The sequence below is a fragment of the Piliocolobus tephrosceles genome, chromosome 5, assembly GCF_002776525.5.
Source record: "Piliocolobus tephrosceles isolate RC106 chromosome 5, ASM277652v3, whole genome shotgun sequence".
Lineage (NCBI taxonomy): Eukaryota > Metazoa > Chordata > Mammalia > Primates > Cercopithecidae > Piliocolobus > Piliocolobus tephrosceles.
Genome location: NC_045438.1, coordinates 121,185,251 through 121,210,440, shown reverse-complemented (window position 1 = coordinate 121,210,440; position 25,190 = coordinate 121,185,251). Strand labels below are relative to the sequence as shown.

The 25,190-nt window shown below is 41.3% G+C and overlaps 1 protein-coding gene across 1 annotated transcript; it reads left to right on the top strand.

Moving 5' to 3' along the window:
• Positions 1-116: 116 nt before the first annotated feature.
• On the top strand, positions 117-18,278 carry ADGRF2 (adhesion G protein-coupled receptor F2). The gene is made up of 8 exons (XM_023213029.1): positions 117-188; positions 4,629-4,671; positions 5,853-6,004; positions 6,943-7,176; positions 8,170-9,531; positions 13,922-13,963; positions 17,456-17,515; positions 18,159-18,278. Exons 1-8 carry the CDS (start codon positions 117-119, stop codon positions 18,276-18,278), a joined length of 2,085 nt encoding a protein of 694 aa, XP_023068797.1.
• Positions 18,279-25,190: the final 6,912 nt, after the last annotated feature.

Sequence of the window (25,190 nt, the reverse complement as noted above, 5' to 3'; positions counted from 1 at the left end):
ATAGGTGAACTGATTGGGTCTGCAGTGGCATGGAACCTATGAAAGCTTCAAATTGGAGACATTTTGCCTTTTTATTTATTCTTGTAGAAACAAGAAAGTCAGCTGTGTGGAAGACAATGACTCATACACTTTTGCTGTACTGCTTGGTGTTTCTTTTGCCCACAGAGTCATGTAGGACATTGTCCCAGGTAAGAAAAGGGGAAGGAGTGGAGGATGAACTGGTGGGGAAAGCAAATGGACAAAAAAAAAAATCCATCAGCTACCAGCTCTCAGTTACCAGAGAGCTGAAGTATAGGGAAAAGATGGTGATAGAGTGGCCCAGCCAGAAGTGATTACAACTACAGCTAACCAAAACCCAGTTTAGCCAATAGCTACACATTGTTTTTCTCTCAGCCTTTTCCCATGAGTTCCTGAGATGCAATGAGGCTCAAGTGATTTAAGAGTAATAAATACTTTGTTCTATATCTTCTGATAGTGAATGTTTCAGTTGTTCATAACCAGGGTGGTACCATTTCCCGGGGGCACTTGAAAATGTGGGGGTGGTAACGGTTGCCACAATGACCAGGAGGTATTAGTGGCATTTAGAGGTAGGGCCTAGGAATGGCCTGGCATAATGAAGCACTGTCCCATCCAAAATGGCAATAGCATCTCCCATAAGAAACCTGATAGAAACCTGAAGAAACTCCCATAAGAAACATCTCCCATAAGAAACTTGAAGAAACTCCCATAAGAAACCTTAACCATGAATGGGTTAGAAGGAGCAATGAGGAGCTAGAAGGAGCTAGAAGGAGCTGGAAGGAGCAACTCAGGCAGTGGTTAAGCGAGGTCTCACTGGTACAGAGTTTCTGGCAATGGACTATTTTAAATTTTGTAGGACAGGGGGCCCTATGGCTCTTTCTGAAATATTTTTCCTGACACCAGAAGTAATTTTAATTTCCCTGTTAGTTACTCATTTAAAATAAGCTGTGGAGGAGCACTTGAGAGAGGATACATGAAAACATTTGAGCATCTTCTGAAGAGAGTACTATTATTTGACTGCAAGTTCTGGAAGGGAGTTTTGAGATCAACTGGTGAAACTCCACTCCCTTATTTTGCAGCTGGGGGGATGGAGACCCATGGTGTGAGATGTGATTTGCTTGAAGTACATACTTACTCAGTTACAGGGTCAAGGCCAGAACCCCTGTTTTCAGATTGTCTGCTTCTTGATCTTTCCATTTTAATGGATGTCTTCTTAACAAGATCCTTTTTAGGAAAAAAAGACTTTGGAAGTTCCTTCCAAGAGTTTTTCAAATGAATTTACTTTACCCTCAAGTTAGTTTGTCTTCTGCATGGCTCCCCTTCCCCACTAATACTAAACAGGTACCTGGTTTCTGGGAGAAGTTAGAGACTCTTGGAAAGACCATTTCCTGAAGGCTGTCAACCCTACAGCTTCTTACTAATTCCTCCTTTCATTCCGTTTCTGCATTCACTCTTTTCTACAAGACAGAATGTGGACAGTAGGTAGAGCATGGGAGGATGGCTTTGTTTCTCTTGATCATTGGGATTTACCTTATTGGGAACATTCTATCCTTCTCTTCTCATTAGACAAGCTACTGGGTGCTGAGCTGCTGAGCTGCTGCTACTGCTGGCTCCTGACCTGCCTATGCACCCAGGCAGCTCAGCAGGTTCAGCAGGTTGCTGGTTTGCAAGCCTCTTTTTTTCACAGTATTAGGTTGGGGACGGTTGGTATCCCAAGCTAAAGTGATCTATACTGGATGCTACACTAGAAATGAAATAACCAGAGGAGTATGTGATGTGCTCTGCAAATTAGATGGGAAGAAATTAATCAGATCCTTCCCTTAAGAAGGCAGAGTTTTCAGAACTACAAGTAAACAGAATATCATGGTTTTCTGCCCATATACATGATAAATATAATGTGACTTCACTAGAGTTTATTTAATGGACCAAATATCATCCAGAGTTGTTGACCTATAAGTGCATTTATCACAGTGCATTGAACACCGTGGTCCTATCAAGATGGTGTTGAGTATCTTGAGATGCCTATATTTCCTTCCACTCATCCCCTCTGCCTGTTGCCCTTGGACACAGACTGGCTGTTTAGAAAAAACAATATTGTAGGATCAGGAGATCTAAGTTCTCATCCTAGCTGTAAGGGGCATTTCCTGCATGGACTTGTACAAATCACCGCAATATCAAGCCTCATTTTCCTTAACTGTAAAATAAGAGGGCTGGATTGGATGATCTATAAAGTCTTCCAAAATTCTGAAGATGTTATTTTAGCATTCTTGTTTGGTGCAAGAATTTTAATTCTTCCACTTATAAAATAAGGCTTGATTCTCTGCACTAGAAAATGAAAAGTCATCTTCTGTTGGTGATTTCACAGATATGAATCCTCAGTGATACTTTCTTGACTTCGGAGAGATCCCAAAGGCTCAATTCAGATACCCCACAAGTTCTTATTCAGTAGAGAAAAGAAGGAATATTCAGCTTTGTTTCTTGATAACATAAAGAGAAGTAAGGTTGTGAAGAAGAACCCCATGAGTTGGCATGAACCCCAAGAGTTAGTCACAGAGCTGTGTCAGTGAATATCCAATTTCTTCCTCAATGGATTAGAACTTGGAGCTCAAGTTGCAGTAATTGGGTCAAGGCTCTTCTCAGCCACTAGGAAACACTATTCTGGTGCAGAAGCAAGAAAACTGAGTCATTCTCTCTCTCCTCACACACATATACACACATGAACATATATGTCAGTGTATATATATGCATACTAAAATGTATATATGCATACACACATATGCACAAGACACTAAACTAGCTACTTGGAGGAATATACTGAAGCACAATGCACAGTACATGTTCTTAAGGAACTTGTGATTTAATTGAGGAGTTAATATGCTTCTATAAAAAAGATTAGATAGCAAAATGGCAGGTCAGGTGAGAATATGCCAAGCATTGAATGTGTGTATGGCTGTATGGAAGATGATCCCTGTAGGAGCCAGAGGAAAAGATGTATCATGTACAGAACCGGATCAGGAAAGATCTCTTGGAAGGGAGAAACTTGAGCTTTGTATGTAATTGACGTTTGACATTCGTAAGTTTATGTGCAGAGTAATAACAGTAGTAAATTCTTAAATAGACTTAAAGTATTCTTAGAGCCCATTCCTAGTGCTTTTCATAGATGAGCGCATTTATTCCTCATAAACATGCTCTAGGGCAAGTATCATACAATTATAGTACTATAGTTCCTACTCTACTTTATGGAAGAGGAAACTGAGGCTCAGAGGGATAAAGTTTCCCAAGGTCTCAGATGTTGGTGTTGAGATTTGAACCCAGGTTGTCTACTCCCAGAGTACATCCCTTGACCACTATGTGGCACTTTCTTAGTGAAGGGTTGGATATGGTCTCAATGGATGGGACAAAGAGGGGGTTCTAATTAGGACTGATGGAGATGCTCATGGTATGGGGGAGCTAGGTTTTGGGGGAATTCTCCTAAGGAAAAAGAATGCAATATTACACATACAAAACTAAGGGGAAAGTGAAAATTTATTTAGAATGAGAAAAGGAATCACAACAAATTTCAAATTTAGAAATGCTGGATAGTGTTATTTAGCATTATTCAGTAATAAAACAATATTTTTTTATTAATGAAATGCCCACCTTTTAGTTCCTACATTTTTGACTGCATACTTGCATGATCTTATTGTTTTTTCTATAGAGAGAATAGAAATATTATTCAGTCTTTCCTCCAGCATTACTGATCAAATTTTTTTCTTATTATTCCTAGTTTAGAAAAGTATCTTTCAGTTTCTAATTTATTATTAGTAATGGCATGTAAGCATGTAGGACTGTTATCAAATTTGGGAAAATTCTATCCAATTTATTTCATATGTGAGCTGCAAGGTATCAGGGAACTTAGAATTTTCTTGTTCTGTGAATAATTGTAAATGTTCTTGGAATTGATATCACTTAAGTGTTGATGTTCTCATTGTAATGTAGAAGTGACTGGAAACTACATAACTATATCCTACTAAATTCAAACTAAATGTATCCCAGCTTAACTTGTCCAGAATCCGTGGATAGATATGGCTTCTCTAGTGATACCCAAAATGAGAGAGAGTATGAAGGAGGCAGAACTGAAATGACACAAAATGATGGTCTTAACAGATGGTAGGTGGTTAAAACATTTTGCTTTTGAGAATTTGATAAAACATATGATCACATGAACACATGAGATGATCTGCTCATTGAGCATGAGAGGAGAGCAATCTGCTCATTGCTAGATCCTTTCCCAGGGCTTCAAAAGGTCCCATTTGAGCAAGGCTCTCTGAGGCTTAACCTTCGTCAGGTTCCCTCTCAATCCACTTCTGCTCATAACGTGTTTCCTGGATAGAACATAGACTCTTCTTACTGGAGAGAGAGGAGTGCTCCTACTGGGTAGCAGTGGGAGAGAAAGTGGTCCAGGCTGAAGGGAAAATGAGGTCACGGAGGAGCCGTAATTCATGGACTCAGCTTTGGGTGGGCCATGCTGGTATCATAGTTAATTTAACTGTGGTTGTTTGTGACTAAAGTGAGCTGTTGGGCTAACATATCAATTGATTTTGATGCAAATTTTGATTTTCCCTTTCTAGGCTGCCAGCAAAAGCAGGGAGAAGGTGCCTGCCAGGCCATACGGTATGTTGGCAGCAGTTGCTTATCACATGGAAGTTTTGCTGTCCATCTATTGTAATAGAGGGCCATTCTCAGCCCTCTGTCCTGTGGCACGGCAAATGGAATCCTTGATGACTTGCATTTGGACTCTGACTTTTTTCCTTCATATTAAATTGTACCTTTGCCTTTTTTTCTCTTTTTGACATTTACGTTAGGGGGTACACGTGCAGGTTTGTTACACTGGCAAATTGCGTGTCACTGGGATGTGGTGTACGAATGATCCCGCCCAGGTAGTGAGCATGGTACCAGGTAGTAAATTGTACATTTCACTCCACCCTGTTCCTCTCTCCTCCCGGTACCCACTGCTCCATCCTTGTCTGAGAATTCTTTGCCATAGATCCTTTGGATTGAGCCCATTCAAACTGGTCCAGTGGCTAGAACAGGTCTGTGAGAAGTCATTGATGATATAACATGTTATAGAGTTTCTGAGCTGAGAGACTTCTTAGAAAACATTGGAAGCAGTAGATTCCAACTAGAGCTGATCTGGGGAGCTTCAGGGGTCTGAGGAAGTATTCAGGGGTTCCTGTGAGGGTGTAAGAGTGACCTGGTGGACTGCATTGTGGGTTTGTCCCTCTCACTTCACCTGGGACAGTTCCAGATTTTTTTTGGTTGTTGTTTTTTTAGACAGAGTCTCACTCTGTCTCCCAGGCTGGAGTGCAGTGGCACGATCTTAGCTCATTGCAACCTCTGCGTCCTGGATTCAAGCAGTTCTCCTGCCTTAGCCTCCCGAGTAGCTGGGATTACAGGCACACACCACTATGCCCAGCTAATATTTTGTATTTTTAGTAGAGATGGAGTTTCACCATGTGGCCAGGCTCGTCTAGAACTCCTGACCTCGTGATCTGCCCACTTTGGCCTCCCAAAGTGCTGGTATTACAGGTGTGAGCCACTGTACCTGGCCATGTTCCACTTTTATCTATTTTATACACTGCAGTTCAGGATAAGATTTTGTTGGAAACAATAAAATTTTGTTGCTAAAATAGATGACCACTGATCCATTTCAGTCTTCCTCCACTTTAGGAAGAGAAGACACTGATGTCTTCAGTATTTATGTGCTGTCACTGGCAGTGACACCTTGGTGACTGGCCCAATGGGCCCAGAGCCCAGACCTTCCCATCTGATATGGTCTCCTTTCATTTTCCCAGGTGTATGCGATGGTGTCTGTACAGACAACTCCCAGTGTACTCAACCTTGCCCTCCAGACACTCAGGGAAATATGGGGTTTTCATGCAGGAAAAAGACATGGCACAAGATCACTGACACCTGTCGGACTCTTAATGCCGTCAACATCTTTGAGGTAATATCTTTTCTTTGCAATATGGATTCTGATGTGCACTGTATGAGCACAGTGGAGCCTCCCCTTGGCAGTGGATATTGCCCTCAGTAAGAGAGAGGGCGAGCATGTGGCAGAGCAGCGTGTAGGGATGGCTGAACAGATAAGCATCCACTAGTCTCATTTTCTATGCAAAAATAGCCTTCTAAGCTTGGAGTATGTGAAAGTCTGTGCTGATAGACTCCTGGCCATGAAAAGGGGCAGGCTGCAGGAGGGCCAGAAGGGGGTCCTCTAAAGCAAGGGTTAGGAAACTTCTGTAAAGTGACAGACAGAAATATTTCAGGCTTTGTGGGTTACATGGTCTCTGTCGTGCCTACTCAACTCTACCATTGTAGCATGAAATCAGCTGTGGATAGTGTTTAAATTAATGGGCTGGTTGCATTCCAGTAAAACCTTATTTGCAAAAACCAGGCAGCCAGTCTGGGTCCATAGTTTGCCACCCCTGCCTTAAAGTATGGGAACCAGAGTCTGAATCTATGGGAGATACTTTCTATTGCTATTTTCAGTCTTGGTGTTCCAGTTGATTCATCCAAATCGAGTTTTAAATTTCTATTTTTAAGATAGACTCATCACTCGTGATTTGCCCTTCATAAATATTACAAATAAGCTTAAATGGTACTAGAAATTTCTATATATACAGGTTATCTGAAGTGGTATGCTGAAGATAACAGTTGTTATTTGGGGAGAGGGGGATTAAAGAATAGGTAGATGGGAAGTAGGGACTTTTATTTGCTGGTTCATGCAACTCGGTATTGGTCAAGTTATTTGACAGCAGATGTGACTCTGAAAGTGTAAAACAGAAAAACATTATGTTAGGCTGTCCTAAGTTTTAGTAAAGGTACTTTTACATTTAACACAAAAATAAAAATTATAAAAATTTCTTTCTTTTTGCCATATCGTAGGAGGATTCACATTTGGTTCAGCCATTTGAAGACAATATAAAAATAAGTGTATATACTGGAAAGTCTGACACCATATCAGATCTGTTGCTACAAAAGTGTCCCACAGATTTGTCTTGTGTAATTAGAGGCATTCAGCAGTCACCCCGGATACCAGGAAACATTGCCATAATTGTGCAGCTCTTACACAACATATCAACAGCAATATGGACAGGTGTTGATGAGGAAAAGATGCGGGTGAGTGTTCCTGTATACTTGGAAGAACATTATCTCAGTGGGAAAGGAATGCAGGTTAGTTGGAGTATTATGTGAGCTTCTCAGGGACTAGGAACCGTTCTTTCACATCAGTATTTCTAATGTCTAGCAAAGCAAGTGTTCAGTAAATGTTCATTAAAGAAAGGATGAATAAATGAATGGAAAAAGTAAACATTTAATCAACAAATATTTATAGAGAGCACTTACTTGGTACTGTAGTGAACTTTGGAGTATGATTTACCAATGCATCTTTCGGCTACTGAATACATTTAAGAAACATTCTGTTTTGGAGAGAGAAAGACTTTTCTTATTTTCATTTGTGAGTTAGGATAGGTTGCTAAAATGGAAAATAATCGAATAAAACAACAACAACAACAACAAAAAAAAAAAAAAACAAAAAAAATCCAGCCATACCTATCCATTGCAGAAACATGAAATAGAACTGGGTCCATTTTGCTTGGTTTTGATCTTCAAAGCAAAGATAATAAAAAGTAGATTCAGACTCCAGAGTGAATTTCCAATTTATTATGTTCTTGTATAGGGCCCTGCAACACATTTGGGATGCAACAGAGGTTAAACACGTGATGGGTTCTCTGAGCAGGGTAAGCAAGTTGCTAGTTTTGCCTAGGTGTGATGTGGAGGGAATGATGGACAGGAGCATGTGGAAAGCTGTCCAGTGGCCTGGCTCACAGGAGGCCATTGCATAAATGGAGGAGGGCATGGTGAGGCAATTCCTTTGTAGCTCTATCATCTAAGTCAAACTTCAGTGTACATGCAAGTCACTTGGGGATCTTATTAAGATGCACATTCTGATTCATTAAGTCTGGGGTGGGATCTGAGATTCTATATTGCTAAGAAGTTCCCAGAGTATGCTTAGGTTGCTGGTTGGAGGAGCATGCTTTATAAAAGTGAGTGTTGAATGCGCTGGCAGTTTCAGAGAGTGGTTCAGTACTAACACTGGTTCTTTATTGTCAGAGTTACAGCACCATAGCCAACCACATTCTTAATAGCAAAAGCATCTCCAACTGGACTTTCATTCCTGACAGAAACAGCAGCTATATCCTACTGCACTCAGTCAACTCCTTTGCAAGAAGGCTATTCATAGATACATATCCCGTTGACATACCAGATGTCTTCATTCATACTATGGGCACCACTATATCTGGAGATAACATTGGAAAAAATTTCACTTTTTTGATGAGAGTTAATGATACCAGCAATGAAGTCACTGGGAGAGTGTTGATCAGCAGAGATGAACTTTGGAAGGTGCCTTCCCCTTCTCAGGTCATCAGCATTGCATTTCCAACTATTGGGGCTATTTTGGAAGCCAGTCTTTCGGAAAATATTACTATAAATGGGCTTGTCCTGTCTGTCATTTTGCCCAAGGAACTTAAAAGAATCTCACTAATTTTTGAAAAGATCAGCAAGTCGGAGGAGAGGAGGACACAGTGTGTTGGCTGGCACTCTGTGGAGAACAGATGGGACCAGAAGGCCTGCAAAATGATTCAAGAAAACTCCCAGCAAGCTGTTTGCAAATGTAGGCCAAGCAAGTTGTTTACCTCTTTCTCAATTCTTATGTCACCTCACATCTTAAAGAGTCTGATCCTGACTTATATCACATATGTAGGCCTGGGCATTTCTACTTGCAGCCTGATCCTTTGCTTGTCCATTGAGGTCCTAGTCTGGAGCCAAGTGACAAAGACAGAGATCACCTATTTACGCCATGTGTGCATTGTTAACATTGCAGCCACTTTGCTGATGGCTGATGTGTGGTTCATTGTAGCTTCCTTTCTTAGTGGTCCAATAACACACCACAAGGGATGTGTGGCAGCCACATTTTTCGTTCATCTCTTTTACCTTTCTGTATTTTTCTGGATGTTTGCCAAAGCACTCCTTATCCTCTATGGAATCATGATTGTTTTCCATACCTTGCCCAAGTCGGTCCTGGTGGCATCTCTGTTTTCAGTGGGCTATGGATGCCCTTTGGTCATTGCTGCCATCACGGTTGCTGCCACTGAACCTGGCAAAGGCTATCTACGACCTGAGGCCTGCTGGCTCAACTGGGATATGACCAGAGCCCTTCTGGCTTTCGTGGTCCCAGCTTTGGCCATCGTGGTAGTAAACCTGATCACAGTCACACTGGTGATTGTCAAGACCCAGCGACCTGCCATCAGCAATTCCATGTTCCAGGAAGTGAGAACCATTGTGAGAATCAGCAAGAACATTGCCATCCTCACACCACTTCTGGGACTGACCTGGGGATTTGGAGTAGCCACCGTCATCGATGACAGATCCCTGGCCTTCCACATTATCTTCTCCCTGCTCAATGCATTCCAGGTAAGTCCAGATGCTTCTGACCAAGTCCAAAGTGAGAGAATTCGTGAAGACGTTCTGTGATTAGGAGCTTGTGGCATTAGATTTCTATGTAAAAGCCAGTGGATTTGGAATAGCATATGGAGTGGGGAAATAAACTTTTGTTCCAGAGAGATCTGGATTTGGATCCTGACTCTTTCGTTTACTAATAATGTATAACATGATTTTGGGATATTTACTCAACTTTTTCGGGCCATATTTTCCTCACATATAAAATGAGTGCAATACTGTCCATTTTATAGGAGTGTTTGGAAAATGAAATTAAATGGTGAATGGGAAAGGATCAAGTACTAAAATAATCTAAAGACCATAGACAGCCTAGTAATAGGCTAAGTTGTTATGGTTTAAAAACTAAGCAATAACACCTTCCCCAAAATTTAGGTATAAAATTGGAGGTATTAAAGTTTGCACATTTATTACATTTCCTTCCACTTAGAATTTTTAGCTACCATTGGCAACCATCTTATTTTAACATGGCAAGCTATACAGAGAAGTATCGAAGATAGTTTCTCCTCTCTTCTCTTATTACACTTAGATGAATTAAGCAATGTTCACAGTTTCATGTGCATCCTTTGCCAAATTTTCTATGTTTATACAAATATATTTTCACATAACACAGGGGTTAAAACAATGTGCATTATTGTGTAACTTGCTTTTGCACTTAAAAATATGCACTAGAATTTTACCAGCTCATTATGTGTGAATATGTCTCTAATGGCTGCATAGCATTCCATATTCAATAATTTCCTTCTTGATTGAAATTTTGTTTTTTTCCATTTTTTATGTTATAGTGTGTGAATGATCCAAAGTTTATTATATTGAATGCTAATATGTAGATAGCAACTAATTGAAAAGCAAGCTTTTATTTTTCTAAAGATATCTAAAACATTATCTTTTTTTCTGAATGTATGCAGTAGCCAGTAAGACTATTTTCAAGTAAATGCTTCACCTAATTGCTAATAGATATCTTAAATCAAGTATCTTCTCATTTTCCTTTTTCAGAATTTATGTATAAATGATTTCACTTTATAATAAACACTTCGATGTCTTGAAGAACAAAGTTAATAATAATAAGGGTATCTCATATTTTGAGTCTCCACTTTTTCTGCACTTTTATAGAAAATATTAATTGTATCCTACATTTGTATAGCTTTTGGTAGTTATAAGTTGCTTTATGCATGTTTACAAAACTAGTCATTGAAAAGACTTGTGTAAAAACCCTATTTTTCATAAACCCCTCATGAGCTCATAACTCACTCCACAGTATTTTCCTTCTCTTGTCTCCCTTAGGGCCATCTTCCCTGTGAGGTTTGTTTTGGACAAGGCTGTGAGCACTTGCATTTTGATATCTTGAGCACCTTTACCTGTCATTGTAGGATCACTTGTGCTTTCAATTTCATTTCTGCCTTGAATCCCAGTAAGGAGCAGGGAGGGGCCTACCTAAATGCCAATGCAGACGGGGCAGTGAGGAGCTGAGAACAAAGTGTTGGTGAGGCCAGTGGGGGGCACTGGGCAGTGCTATGTTGGTGCTGGCCTTTATTGACTCACAAGGAGCTACCTATTATATTTTCAGGATTGTTCTGAGCTGGCTGTGAACACAGTCATCAATAACAATTAAATCATATAGACTTGCAATTAAACAAATTGGGTTAAAAGTAAAGGTCATGTATCCTCAGAACTCATCACTTCCTAAGTATTTGTCTACCTTTTCTCTTGAGGTTACTTGCCTCTATTGTGTCTGCATGGTGGAAAATCTGTACAATGATGTGCTACTGCCCATCTCTTCCTAAATCCATGCTCAGCGATGTCACAGGGCAAGATTCAAATAGGCCATGGTGGGGGTAATTAACTATAGAGATTGGCAAACACTACAAGTTAGGAGAGTTTATTGCCATTTACTAGCATATCACTGGATCAGGGCATCCTCTGAGGGAGGAGAGAGAGGAGTCATGGATCTACTGAGATGGGAGACACAACCAACTGGGTGTAAAAAGCAGGAGAAGTGGAGTCTTAGGATGAGATGAGGGGCAGCAGCAGAGGCTGATGGAACACAGACAGAGGGGAGAGATTCTGAAACATATTGAGAGGCCCAGAGGATATGGGAGGAAAATTCTTGTAAAGATTTCCTGGTCTTAGCCCCAGAGGAATATCTGCAGTAGTTTTAAAACCCACCCATCCCCTTTACTCGAGAGGTTTTATTATGGTGTCAGTTACTGTCTCGACTACCCACCTTGTCCATTCATAACTTCTGGTTGGCATCCTACTCTTGTATTTAATGAGAGTAATTGTGGGCTGGGTGAGTTTTTGGGACTCCCTCATAGCTGTTTTGGTGGGGAAAAATAAAGCACATATACCAGAACCTGGGAGAACATCTTGAGATTTACCTGTCCAAACTGTGCTTTACCTACTAAAAGAAATGCAAAAAAGCTGCTACTGGTGAATTGTTTGTTAGGTATGTTCTTTCTTCCCTTCTCAACCAGATACTAAACTTTATGGCCAATCTTTTAATCCAAATCTTCTGAAAGATATTTTGCATAACTTTATCTAACGTGGCACGGGCCAACGAAAAGTGATCCTAGTGGAGTATTTCCCTGTTACATGTTTATAAAGTCATGTTAAAGTCATGTTTATAGTCATGTTACATGACTATAAAAGTGCAGGTTGCATAATAAAGAAATTAAACACATACATACACTCAAATGAAGAGACACCACATTTATTACTTATTTTGTGCCAAGCATTATGCTTAATGTTGCAGATACAAATATAGATAGACCAACCCCAAGGAATTAAAAATCTTACAAGGAGAGAAATTCCTCTTAGTTCTTTAGCCAAAGAATATTAGCCATCAGCATATTTGTAGAAAAAAGCATGCTAGCACTGTGGTTCCCAGATCTTTAAAAAATATAATTCCTGGGCCAAATTAATGGAGATCCTGACTTGAAATATATTCCTAGTACCAAAATCAGGCTGGAATATGTTTGTCAGAAGGGGCCTTATAAGAATGATAACTTTGCAACCTAATGGACCATGACAACAGTAATTTTTTTGTAGCAGATACAATAAGAGATTTCAATAATTACTTTGTAGGCTCAGAGTGTTACACAGAAGAACAATCTCATAAAAGCTACATGGAGATTAAGCTTTTGAGGGTTGGACTGGCTGAATAGAAAGGTGTATGTTAGTGTGTTTGGGGGACTGGATTAGTGGCAAGGATGTACACTGGTCCCTGTAAAGTTCTCCACCTCTCATCTGGGCTTTTACCAAATAGTGGTAGGTTTGGTATTGTTCTCAGCGATGAATACCAGGTTGTAACATCTTTATGGTGCCAGCTGTATAAAACCCATGCCCCTTAACAGGCCTCTGGGTAGGTAAGAGTTCAGGTAAGAGTTCACACTCACTTATGAAGTCAGATCAGCTTAGCAAGGGTATTCCTAAATAAAAGGTCATTATCTAACCTCCCTTTTCAGGTGAGCCATGGACGTAGTAACTGCACATTCAGGAGAAATTGTTGTCTAATGAATGTTCCTGTCTATCACATTTTGAATGCTGAATCTCAGCTTCCTTTCCCTTAACTGGAAAATGGAACTACAACTCGCCATTCCTTCCTCAGGGAGGGTTTTGTATCAGTGTATATGAAACAGAAGTAAAAACTTCAAATGGACTATAGTTATAGAGGAACAGACTGTTTTGGGTTTTATATGGGTTTTTTTTTGGTATGGAAAATAAAAGATATAAAAGCTAATTAATTCCTTCTGCATCATCATATTGGAAATACTTGTCATGTGCTTAGAAACTCAATCTATTTAAAGTCATTAAGTTTTTGAGGATGTATACACTTGACTTTTCTTTGCAAGTTTTATAATATTCTTTGTAGTGGATGAGAAAGGAGGCTGAAGGTGTTATGGGAAGCTGAGCAACAGCTGTTTCTGCTCTTTTCTGTGGAAGCTTATCTTACTCACTGTTCAAGGACGGCAAGCCTGTATTCGTTGCCCAACACCTCCTCTGACTCTTTCTTGGATCATTATATTCAGTTCAGAGGCCCAGCTCCTGCTAAGTGAAAACACTTTTAATTTGCTCAACTTAAAAGGAAAGTTTAAAAATATTCCTGTATGATGTAGGGACCTTGGTCTCTTTGGTTTACTGAGGTACCTCTACAGTGACTGGCATATGGAAGACACTCATCAATATTCATTGAATGAATCTAGGTGTTGTGATCTAAGGATGATAAATTAAGAGATTTCATAAAATTGTTTTCTTTTTATCAAAATAGGAATTGGTAATAACTGAGAGTATGTTTTATTATCAACATTCTTTTGTAAATGACTCTTTTTCCCTCTTCTGTGTTTCCCAGGGCTTCTTCATCCTAGTGTTTGGAACCATCCTGGATCCAAAGGTACTGAATGTAAATTCTTCTTGTTGCTTTTTCTGTATTATCAGTACTTGGCCATGTAAAGGCTTGTAAAGGCTATTTATTAAAAAACTCTCACTTCAGTCATTTGTACAGATGTATGAAGCCTGGATCACTGCTCTTTACAAGGCAAATGATATTGACCAGCTTGCAAGTTCTTATGGGAATGAATGTTTTATGTACATTAGTGCTGCTTCTTAAAACAATTGTAGGTATTGCCATTTTCAGTTTTATAGATGAGAAAACTGAGACTCAGAGTGAACAGCTTGCTCAAGATCAGTACAGAAACCAACTCTGATTAGTTGAAGCAGAAAAGGAACTTATTAAATCTTGCAGTATTATCTTTGAGAGGATCTCTTTGGCTTGGAGTTTTGGAGGCTCTGCTCTAGGAATAGTTCTCAATGCACACCATAGAAATGCTCCATAAGAGATACCATTGCTCTTCCCTGCTTTGCTGGGCACAGATAGCACAGCTCACCAGGCCAATGTCAGGCAGTAAACACTTAAGCCAGAGTTGCTGCTACTGCTGCCTGGGAGATTGCCTCACCCTGCCTGTCTGGTACACCAGCACCCGCATTTATTCATTGTCATGTCTGATTGGCTGAGTTCAGGTCACGTGGTCATGTCTTAGCTGCAAGGTTGGGTGGAAGTGTGAGTTCCTACTTGTATCTTGAACAGCATTGGAGTCAAGAAAAGAAACTCTTCAAATACAGATGAGTCTTGATAAGTGATGAGCATTGAAAACAAATAAAAACCAAGCAAAGGAACAACCCCTCAAATGTTTATTCAGGCTTCTAAAACCACCCTCTTTCCATTGTACCATACTACCCTCTGGAAAAAGTAATGCAAACAACCCTGTCAGATATAAATGCAAAACCCTTCTGTCAATTAAAGTAAATAATAAATAAAAATAAAAAGGAACAGTACCAGGTTGGATTCACAAAACCAAACAAAAAACCTCAAACAAACAAAAACATAATCTACTCCTTCCCCCAAGCACCCCACCTTCACTGCAGAGTTTCTTGTTTGTTTGCTTATTTATTTATGTTTTACTATTTATTTTTTACTAAATAAGAAGAGCACCTGTATTCAGCTGGCAAGACTTAGAGAAAAGGACATGTTAATTTGTTTTTTTTGTTTTGTTTTGTTTTTGAGACAAACTTTCACTCTATTACTCTGACTGGAGTGCAGTGGCACCATCATGACTCACAGCAGCCTCAACCTCTTGGGCTCAGGTGATCCTCCCATGACAGCCTCCTGAGTAGCTGGAACTACAGACACATGCCACCACACTCAGCTAATTTTTACATGTTTTTGTAGAGATGGGGTCTCCCTATGTTGCCCAGGATGGTCTCAATCTCCTGAGCTCAAGGGATACACCCATGTTGCCCTCCCAAAGTGCAGGGATTATAGGAATGAGCTACTGCACCCAGCCTACTGCCAGTAATATTCTATTAGATTAATATCAAAGGTTTGTTAAAAGGTCAGGAGATAGACCTTTGGCCAGATAGATCCTGGCCAAAGTGGCAAAACCCCGTCTCTACTAAAAAATACAAAAATGTAGCCAGGCATGGTGGCATGTGCCTGTAGTCTGAGCTACTCAGGAGACTGAGGCAGGGAAATTTCTTGAACTGGGGAGGTAGAGGTTGCAGTGAGTCAAGATCACCCCACTGCACTCCAGCCTGGCGACAGGGCCAGTTGGGATGCAGAGATAATAATGTTTTCTCTGCCTTCTCCATTAGATTATGGCCAAGAACAAATGCAATTTTGTAGGTAAAAACACAAAGCACTTAAGGTACTGCCCAGTCATATGCCACAGGATTATGTTTCTATTATTTGTAAAACCACAACTAGTATCTATAGCCAGAGTACCAGTAGTTGCATTTTTACTTAGTTTACCAGTGTTAGGTGAGATGTGCAAAGAACTCCAAGTCGTGGAAACATCTATCAAGATCAAAACCTCTTACCTTTACAATTATGATATGAAAGGTAAATACTCAAAAGTGTCACAGGACCATACATGATTCATTGACCAAAAGTTGTATATACCAGTAGTCTTCAAACTTTTAGGATTAGTAAAACACAGTGAGAACATATCCCTAGATGTGTTCATTATTAACTTAAAAAGTGTTACGGACATCGTGAAACCTAAAAGTGAAAAAGGGTGAGAACAAAGAAATGTAAGCAGAAGTGCCAATATATCTTTACAAATCCCAGTGGGGCCTTGAGCACACTGTCCTCCATCCCCGACGGGTGGTTTGAGGTCTGTGTGTGACAAAGAATACGGCATCTGCAGGGAAAGGGGAAGCCACCCTGAGCTGGAGGGCTTTGGCATATATGAATTGTGAACACAGAACTTCTACAAGGCCTTGGAAGGTGAATAATATTTTGTATAGAAGAAATAAGAAGAGGGCCTGTATTCAGCAGGCAAGACTTAGAGAAAAGGACAGGATGACCTAGTCAGGGATGATGAATTTCATGGGCTGTTGCTATGTTGTATAGTACTTTTTTCTTTGAGATGGGATGTCGCTCTGTTGCCAAGGCTGGAGTGCACTGGCATGATCTCAGCTCCCTGCAACCTCCACCTCCTGGGTTCAAGCGATTCTCCTGCCTCAGCCTTTTGAGTAGCTGGGGTTACAGGTGCCCATCGCCATGCCCGGCTAATTTTTGTATTTTTAGTAGAGAGGGGGTTTCACTGTGTTGACAAGCCTGGTCTCGAACTCCTGACCTCAAGCGATCCACCTGCCTTGGCCTCCCAAAGTTCTGGGATTACAGGCATGAGCCACCGTGTCCAGTCGTATAGTACTTTCTTCCTCTAGAAAAGGTCTTTTGAATAATTGACAAATTGTGAGAAGTGATTACATAAGTGCTCCATAAAAATAATGCCAAAGCTAGACCAGGTGAGGTGGCTCATGCCTGTAATCCCAGCACTTTTAGGAGGCCGAGGCAGGCAGATCATGAGGTCAGGAGATTGAGATCATCCTGGGTAACATGGTGAAATTCCGTCTCTACTAAAAATACAAAAAAAAGTAGCCAAGCGTGGTGGCACATGACTGTAATCCCAGCTACTCGGGAAGCTAAGGCAGGAGAATTGCTTGAACCTGGGAGGCGGAGGTTGCAGTGAGCCGAGATGGCCCCACTGCACTGCAGCCTGGATAACAGAGAGAGACTGCGTCTCAAGAAAAAAAAAAAAAAAAGAAGAAGAAGCTATGTCGAGGAATCCTCAAACTTGTGGCAAACTGTATTTCTCAACCATTGGGTCCATATTTAAGGCCCTGAAAGTGAGTATCCTGTGCCACCTCCACCTCTCTTGTCTCTCCCCATCTTTCCACCTTTTCCAAGACTACTCCACCAGGTCACTGATCCCTCCATATCCCTCCAACAGAACCTAGCTGCTAACACAGTACCTGGCCACAATATCAGCCAGGCCCAAGCATATGATCTTCTAATTCTTAACTTCTTTTGTTAAATATCCAGATAAGAGAAGCTTTAAAGGGTCGAGTAACCTCTGCAAAAAGGAGCTCCACAATATCAGAGGTAAAGCTTTCATATTCATTTTTGCATTTAAAAGTTTAACAAGATAACAATCTTGGAGTTTCTGGCATATGGAGTGTTGCTAACTCTCTCACTTTAACACTTTGCAGTGTGGATTTCCCAGAAGTGCTGGGTGCCTCTTAAACAGTTCAGATTCTTTCTGGAATATGGGGATGCAAAGAGATGCAAGTGGAGTTACATGAATTTAGAGGAGAGTGACAAGGTGGCTGGCTTTGGAGGGTGAACCTCAAACCACATAGTAGGAGAGCAGGTGATGAAAGAAATGAGATAAGTCTTAGGTTCCCGTGATGTCTCACTTGTTCTCTATGACTCCAATCAGTTGACCCACATCCAAAGTGTAAAAACTGCAGGGAAACAAATTCTGATCCTACACAAAGAACTACTCAAGAGGGGCCAGCTGCCATGGTTGCTGAAGTGGCTTAAGTGGGCTTGGGGCCTGTTCAGGGTTGCTGTAGAGAAGATTCAGTCATTGGACAGCAGGCTGGACTATAACAGGGCCTCTAACTTATCTTCTATTCCTATGACTTGGAAACAATGTATTGTTATGCAAAGAATGAGGGCCGTGAACTGTTTTGAGTGAGGGAAAAACTGCTGCTCAATTTTTAAAAAAACTTTTAAATGGCAGCAAAAGGAGATTCAGGGTTGGCCCAAGGAATACACCCACAACAAGCGAGGAGGTGATCTAGAGCCTCCCACGCCAATGTCTGCTGGGGTCCACATCCCCTGTCACGGACTGGGGCTTTAGGGGATCTGCATAGAGAGAGGCTAACTGATGGGGCTGGGTACCCTGTGGCCCTGAGAGCAGCGTTGCCCCATCCTCATTCCTTGCCTTTCCATTCCCTCTCTGTTGATTTCTTTAGCCCTGCTCTTCTCTTCTTTTTCTTCCCTCTCTTTTTCTGTTCTCGTTTGCCTTACTCTTACCTAACCTTTGGTCTTGTTTTTAGTCTTTGGTCTCCGTACCTGGGAATCTGCTGGTTTCTCCATACCCCTTTCAGCTTAAAAAAATATATAGCAAAAGTTTAATGCAAACGACATTAATAAATGTCTAAAACAATGGTTCTCAACTTGGGCTATACATTAGAATCAACTGGGAAGCTTCAAAAAATGGGGTTGCCTGGGTCACACCCCTGGAGATTCTCATTTGATTTGTCTGGAGTGTGGCTTGGATTTGGGGACTTTGAAAGCTCCCCAGGTGATTCTAATGTACAGTCAAGGTTGAGGGTCATTCATCTGAACTCTCCCTGAAGTGTCCTGGCATTGTGAATATTTGTCTCCAACAGGCATCCCTGATGTAAGTAGTCTCCTCCTTCACTTTGGTCTGCTGTGGTGCTCTCAGGAGAGAGTCCTGACTCTCTCAATCCCTTCCAATTTAGCTTTGCTCCTTTCTTTATGTGTTTCAGAATTGATCCATTCAGGTCATCATAGAGAAATTCTGCCTTTCAGTGTTATAAAATCCTAGTCATTTCTCCCACTTCTCTTTGCGGTTTTATTTGACTGGTAAGTCAAAATAATATCCAGCATTTTATGATTAGTTGTCGGTTGACTCAGTGGTTTTTGATGCTGGCTGTACCTTAGAAACACCTAGAAAGCTTAAAAAAATACCACTTCAGGGCACAGTGGCTCACGCCTATAATCCTTGCACTTTGGGAGGCTGAGGCAGGCGGATTGCCTGAGGTCAGGAGTTCGAGACCATCCTGGCTAACATGGTGAAACCCCATCTCTACTAAAAATACAAAAATTAGCCAGATGGCACATGCCTGTAGTCCCAGCTACTCGGGAGGCTGAGGCAGGAGAAATGCTTGAACTCAGGAGGCGAAGAAGTTGCAGTGAGCCTGAGATTGTGCCACCGCACTCCAGCCTGGGTGCCAGAGCAAGACACCATCTCAAAACAACAACAACAACAACAACAACAAACACTTTTCAGGCCTTAATCAAGAAAAATTAAATCAGAAACTCTTGGAGGTAGGGCCTAAGCATTTTTTAAAGCTCCCCAGTGATTCTAATGTGCTACCTGGGTTCACAATCACTGGCCTAGGTACTATGTAAATTTATCCTAATTTCTTGCAATCCCCCCTTCATTTATTGCTCACTAACTTTAGGCCACTGCCTGCAATTAGTTTTGTCAACTCTGCTCAGAGGACAAGTAGGTGTCTCATCTGTGCTCTTCTCTTCTGCTTTGTAGGCCTCTAATCCCTAGGTAGCAATCTTCTATAGCCCAGATTCAACTCCCCTCCTCATGGCGCCTGCCTGGGTAGTGTCAGTCCTGCTTCCCAAAGCCAGCATAATAAATTTGCTTGTCCGTGTTCGTTTTATATCTGATGTGAAGAATTAGCCTATGTTTATGTGGTAGTAATTCTACCAGTGAGTTAATGTATTACCTATCTTAGGCAACGCATTCCTAAAACACAAGGACATCCTTTGGACACAGGTGCAATACAAGGGGATGGCTTTAACACTGAGGATTTCAGCAGACCAACTGAGAGAGCTGTTTGAGAGCTTGGAGCATTTTGCTGTCTGTCTCTCTCTCTCCATGCCACTCAATGTCTTCTCCACTATCCACCATCGTCCCAAATTTGGGGCTCCTTCAGTAGGTGGAGCCAGGCCAGGCCAAGGAGGAGGAGGATCTCTCATAGCAATCGGTTCCTATGGTGTCAGTGGTTCCAATATAAAAAAGGAGAGAAGGGAGCCGGGCGCAGTGGCTCACACCTGTAATCCCAGCACTTTGGGAGGCCGAGGTGGGCAGATCACGAGGTCAAGAGATGGAAACCATCCTGGTCAACCTGTGAATCCCCATCTCTACCAAAAATACAAAAATTAGCTGGGTGTGGTGGCGCACGCCTGTAGTCCCAGTTACCCAGGAGGCTGAGGCAGGAGAAACGCTTGAACCTGGGAGGGGAGACAGAGGTTGCAGTTAGCTGAGATCGTGCCACTGCACTCCAGCCTGGATGACAGAGTGAGACTCTGTCTTGAAAAAAAAAAAAAAAAAAGAAAAGGAGAGGAGAGGAATAAAGTGAAGAAATAAAAGGAATTACTGTGGGTCACAATTTCCCAGGTGCTTTGAATAATTGTGATAATTGAAAACAGACTAATAATGATATTTAATAAATGCAATTATACTTTGTCTTCAACAGAAGGCTTCTTCTGAATTATCTTGTCATCCCATCAAAGGCCCAAGTTAAGAAACCAGGCTACATCCCTAACCTGGGAGGTGAGTGCAAAGCAAGGGGTTCCCATATATGTCATATATGTGACATTTCTTTTAAAATTGCAATTTGATTAATTATAATTGGAAATGATTTTTTCTTCATTAAAAGGATTCTCCTATACAGTCTATTCTCACCTAGCTATGGTTGGAAATACATTCACACTTCAAATTCTTAGGCTACTGAAATTTTTTTGGCCCCCAAAATGAAGCAGACATGTCTGAAAATGCTTTTAAATTAGCCTGGGTGACTTTTAGATGGGAGTGAGGAGAGCTGCTTGCTCTACTTAACTGCTCCCTCTCTTTGATCTTCTATCTAGTTCTCTATCCCAGGACATCCTATATGATATCAGCAGTATCCCCAAATTTCCCATTGTGGTCCCTTTCTTTTCCCTAGCCTGAAAAGATCAAGGTATGATAAACAATATCTGTGAGAGGCCTCAGGGATGATGGAGAAGTTTATTTACATTTGATATCTTAGAGATAGACAAAGATATATATATAAAAAAAAAAAAAGTAGAGGAAGGAGCCACAAGGGAAAACAGAGATTCAGATATATAAAGACAGAGGGACATGGTGACTTATGACTAGAAGAGAGCCACATAGATACAAGGACATGTGCAGACACAAGTCTTCCAATCCTGTGTCTCGATGTCCCCCTGGATCTAGAGACAGAAAAGAGAGGAAGACAGAGGAACCCACACTGAGATACCCACATTCATAATAAGACAGAGACAGAGAGATGCAGGGAGGGGGTAAGAGATGCATTGGGAGCCCCAGAGAAATGCAGGAAAAAAAACAACAACAAAAACAAAAACAGAGAGTTTGACTCACAGAGACACATACAGCACGACAAAGATAGAAACAGAGACAGATGCACTCAGCTATGTAGAGAGGGCCTCCCACCTCTCATCCCAACACATCCAGGCTCCAGCAGCCTTTGTGGCATTCTGCAGCAGTTCAGCGCCTTGTATAAAAAATGGGTCTTTTTCAAGACGTGTTACAATGAAAAGGAGGTGGTCCAGCTTAGAGAAAGACAAGATGTGTAATTCAGCATCTGTGGGCAACAGAAGAGACTGTTCTCTGGATTCCAAAGTGGCTTAAAGGAAGAAGACTCTCCATTGGCCATAAGGGATGTACCCAAATGGGCTCATTGTTCAAGACAGTGAGCTTATAATGCAGATGTTATAAAGCCTATGAATCTTGCTACTTGTACATTAAAGCTGTGATCTTCTGTTCTTGACAAGGTTGTATATTCCAGGAATGGCAGAGCCCAAAGGAGAAACGTGCTCATTCCTGTCTTCTTGCCTCTGGAGAATATGTAGGAAGCTCACACATGTGGTGCTGATGGAGGAGGGCGTGATGTGCAGAAAGGATGAAAGCCTCCTCTGTCTAAGCTGTTCTGTGCTACTAAACGTTTCTCATCCATCAACTGTACATAGCTACATATATATCATGCTGAGCAGCCACAGCAAACAAAAAGACAAAGGGGGTCACGACCGTGGTTTTTGTTGGAGTTTTTCCACCTCTATGCTGTTGGGTCACATTTGTCTTCAGAAAGCAAGTTCTGCCTCATCTTGGGAAAGGCAGCCTGGGATTTCACCTGGCTGGATTCTGTGTGTTGCTGAGGGAGGAGCCTCGTGAATAGTCACAAAGAGTTGGGCTGATTCTAACTAGGTCATTGCTGATTTTTTTTTTTTTTTTCAAAAGGAATCCACTGCCAGTATATTCTACTTTTTCAAATTTAAATAGATTGGATAGTCAACCTGGTTTGGGCTTAGATACAACTTCCTTGGCCATGAACCAAGGGGAAAAGCATAGAGTTTTTGAGACAGAAAGATGACTATTTTCAGTTAAGGAGATGGAAGCCTGGAGTTGTGAGTCAATGCTAATCAAGGACTGAGCCAGAGGTAGAAACCCAAGTCTGCTGGCTCCTAGCCCTGCACTTCCTCTTCAAGACCGTGTAGCCACTGAAAGATCTTCTGCCTACACTTACAATGTAAGGTCAATCCTCACCAACAATATGCTTTTTTGATACCTGGGATTGGAGAGAGGAAATATCACCTTTCCGATTCAGAGCTGCTCATTTTCTTAACTTGTATGTAAACAAATTCAACATTCAAACCAGGTGTTACCTGATAGAACAGTATTGTAGGTAGAAGCTCTTTGAGCAAAAAAAAAAAAAAAAGCCTCTTTACAAAGAAAGGACACAGATGACTGTAGCAGCATCTAACTAGCGGATAAAGGCAAAGGGGCAATGGGCAGCCTCTATTTGTCCCAACAAGAAGTCAGTATTGATGATGTTTCATTACAAAGGAGAAAGTGAGGCTTACTTTATGTATGACTGCAGCTCCTTCCTTCCTTCCTTCCTTCCTTCCTTCCTTCCTTCCTTCCTTCCTTCCTTCCTTCATTCCTTCCGTCCTTCCCCCCTCTTTCCCTCTCCCCTTTTTCCTTCCTTTCCTTTCCTTTCCTTTCCTTTCCTTTCCTTTCCTTTCCTTTCCTTTCCTTTCCTTTCCTTTCCTTTCCTTTCCTTTCCTTTCCTTTCCTTTCCTTTCCTTTCCCTCTTTCTTTCTTTTCTTTCTTTCTTCTTCTTTATTTTATTTTTTTTTTTTGAGGCAGAGTCTTGCTCTGTCGCCCGGACTGGAGTGCAGTGGCCTGATCTCAGCTCACTGCAAGCTCCGCCTCCCGGGTTTACGCCATTCTCCTGCCTCAGCCTCCCGAGTAGCTGAGACTACAGGCGCCCGCCACCTCGCCCAGCTAGTTTTTGTATTTTTAGTAGAGACGGGGTTTCACCATGTTAGCCAGGATGGTCTCGATCTCCTGACCTCGTGATCCGCCCGTCTCGGCCTCCCAAAGTGCTGGGATTACAGGCTTGAGCCACCGCGCCCGGCCTCTTTCTTTCTTCTTTCTTTCCTTTCTTTTCTTTCTTTCTTATTACAAATTATCTTCCTATAAGTAGGAAAGTTTGAGCAGACAAAAAGCATCAATCTGAAGTTTAAAAAAATGCATCAACCTGGAGAAAGAGTCATTTTTCAAATGGCATTGCTTATCTTAGGACAACAAAAGCATCCTTCACAAATAAAGTCAGAGAGTGGTTTTAATGTACTATTTACCAATATATTTGTATATTCTTTTCAAGAGAAGGGGTGAGAAAGACATAGTCCTGGTTTTCCTCAGGCTTAGGAAAGAAATGTCACTTACCCAGAGTCCATATATTGAAGTGAAAATGGAATTTCATGAAGCAAATATAGATATAGAATGGTAAATCTGGACAAATTTTATAAAAGACTAACTCCAATGACCTCATTTCACAGGTAACAGCTCTGAGCACTAGGGAGAGAGGGAGGAATTGGCCTCACGTTTGCTTTGTGCCTTGAGCAGTCACATCTGGTATGGAGGTGCTCACTACTCAGCTATACTCACTCCCTGAGACAGGATGGCGGGGAAGACACCCCACCTTAGCCTCATCATTAACCAAAAAGCCCCAAGGATGCTGAGAGAAAAACTCTGGAATTATTTGGGAATTCCTGGAAGAAGCTATGCCCTCTCTCCTGCATCCCAAAGCCCACTCTACACCATCTTGAAAAATGTCAAGGAACTGTATGGATTAGTTTGACTCTGGATGACCCTGAGTAGAGACACATTCAGTTTCCTGCTGACACCCCACCAACAAAGTGATTTGGTCAGGTGACCCTAGGAGAAATTGGTACTGATAGTGTCCAAGGCAGATTTGTAAGTATCAGACTTAATACATAATGATTCTTGGGAAAGCCATTTAAATTCCTTAGACTTTGAGTGGATAAATGTAGCTAAAGTAGTATAGTACTTGGCACATAATAATTGCTCATTCAAATTCAAATGTTTTTGTTTTTTTTTTAAATTAGAATCCTGTGAATATATGAACCCACCCACCTACACGCTAACACAAGCAAACACACAGCCATGACCCCATGCATAAGTTTGGCTGTAGACACCCTCATGGCAACTAGTTCATTGACTTCTGAATTAAAGAGTTAAGCATTTGATTTGGTCTGTTCGACATTAGGGGTATCAGTCAGCAAAACCTGTTGAGCTTACCATTGAAAAATCCTTTCATTCGTTACTGTGATCATAATACACAGTTCCCTGGCCAGGAAAGAGTACACATCACAGAGCTCTGCTCACTGCATGTGTGCCTGAGCTCGCCCTCACTTTCCGCCTTCTTCGAGAAGTCTTCCCTGATTGGTCCAACCAGAAGTGCTGATTCTCCCCACCTGATTTCCTGTAATTTAATAATCTGTGTCCTTCACTTTACTTTTGTATTTACTGTGTTGTATTGTTTATTTCCTTTTGGTCTTTTTGTGTGCATATGTATATGTTTTGGGGAATGGGGTTATTCACTTTTGTTAGTCACTGTGTTATTCACTTTTGTATGCCCATAGTGCAGATCATGGTGTCTTGTACATAGAATATGTT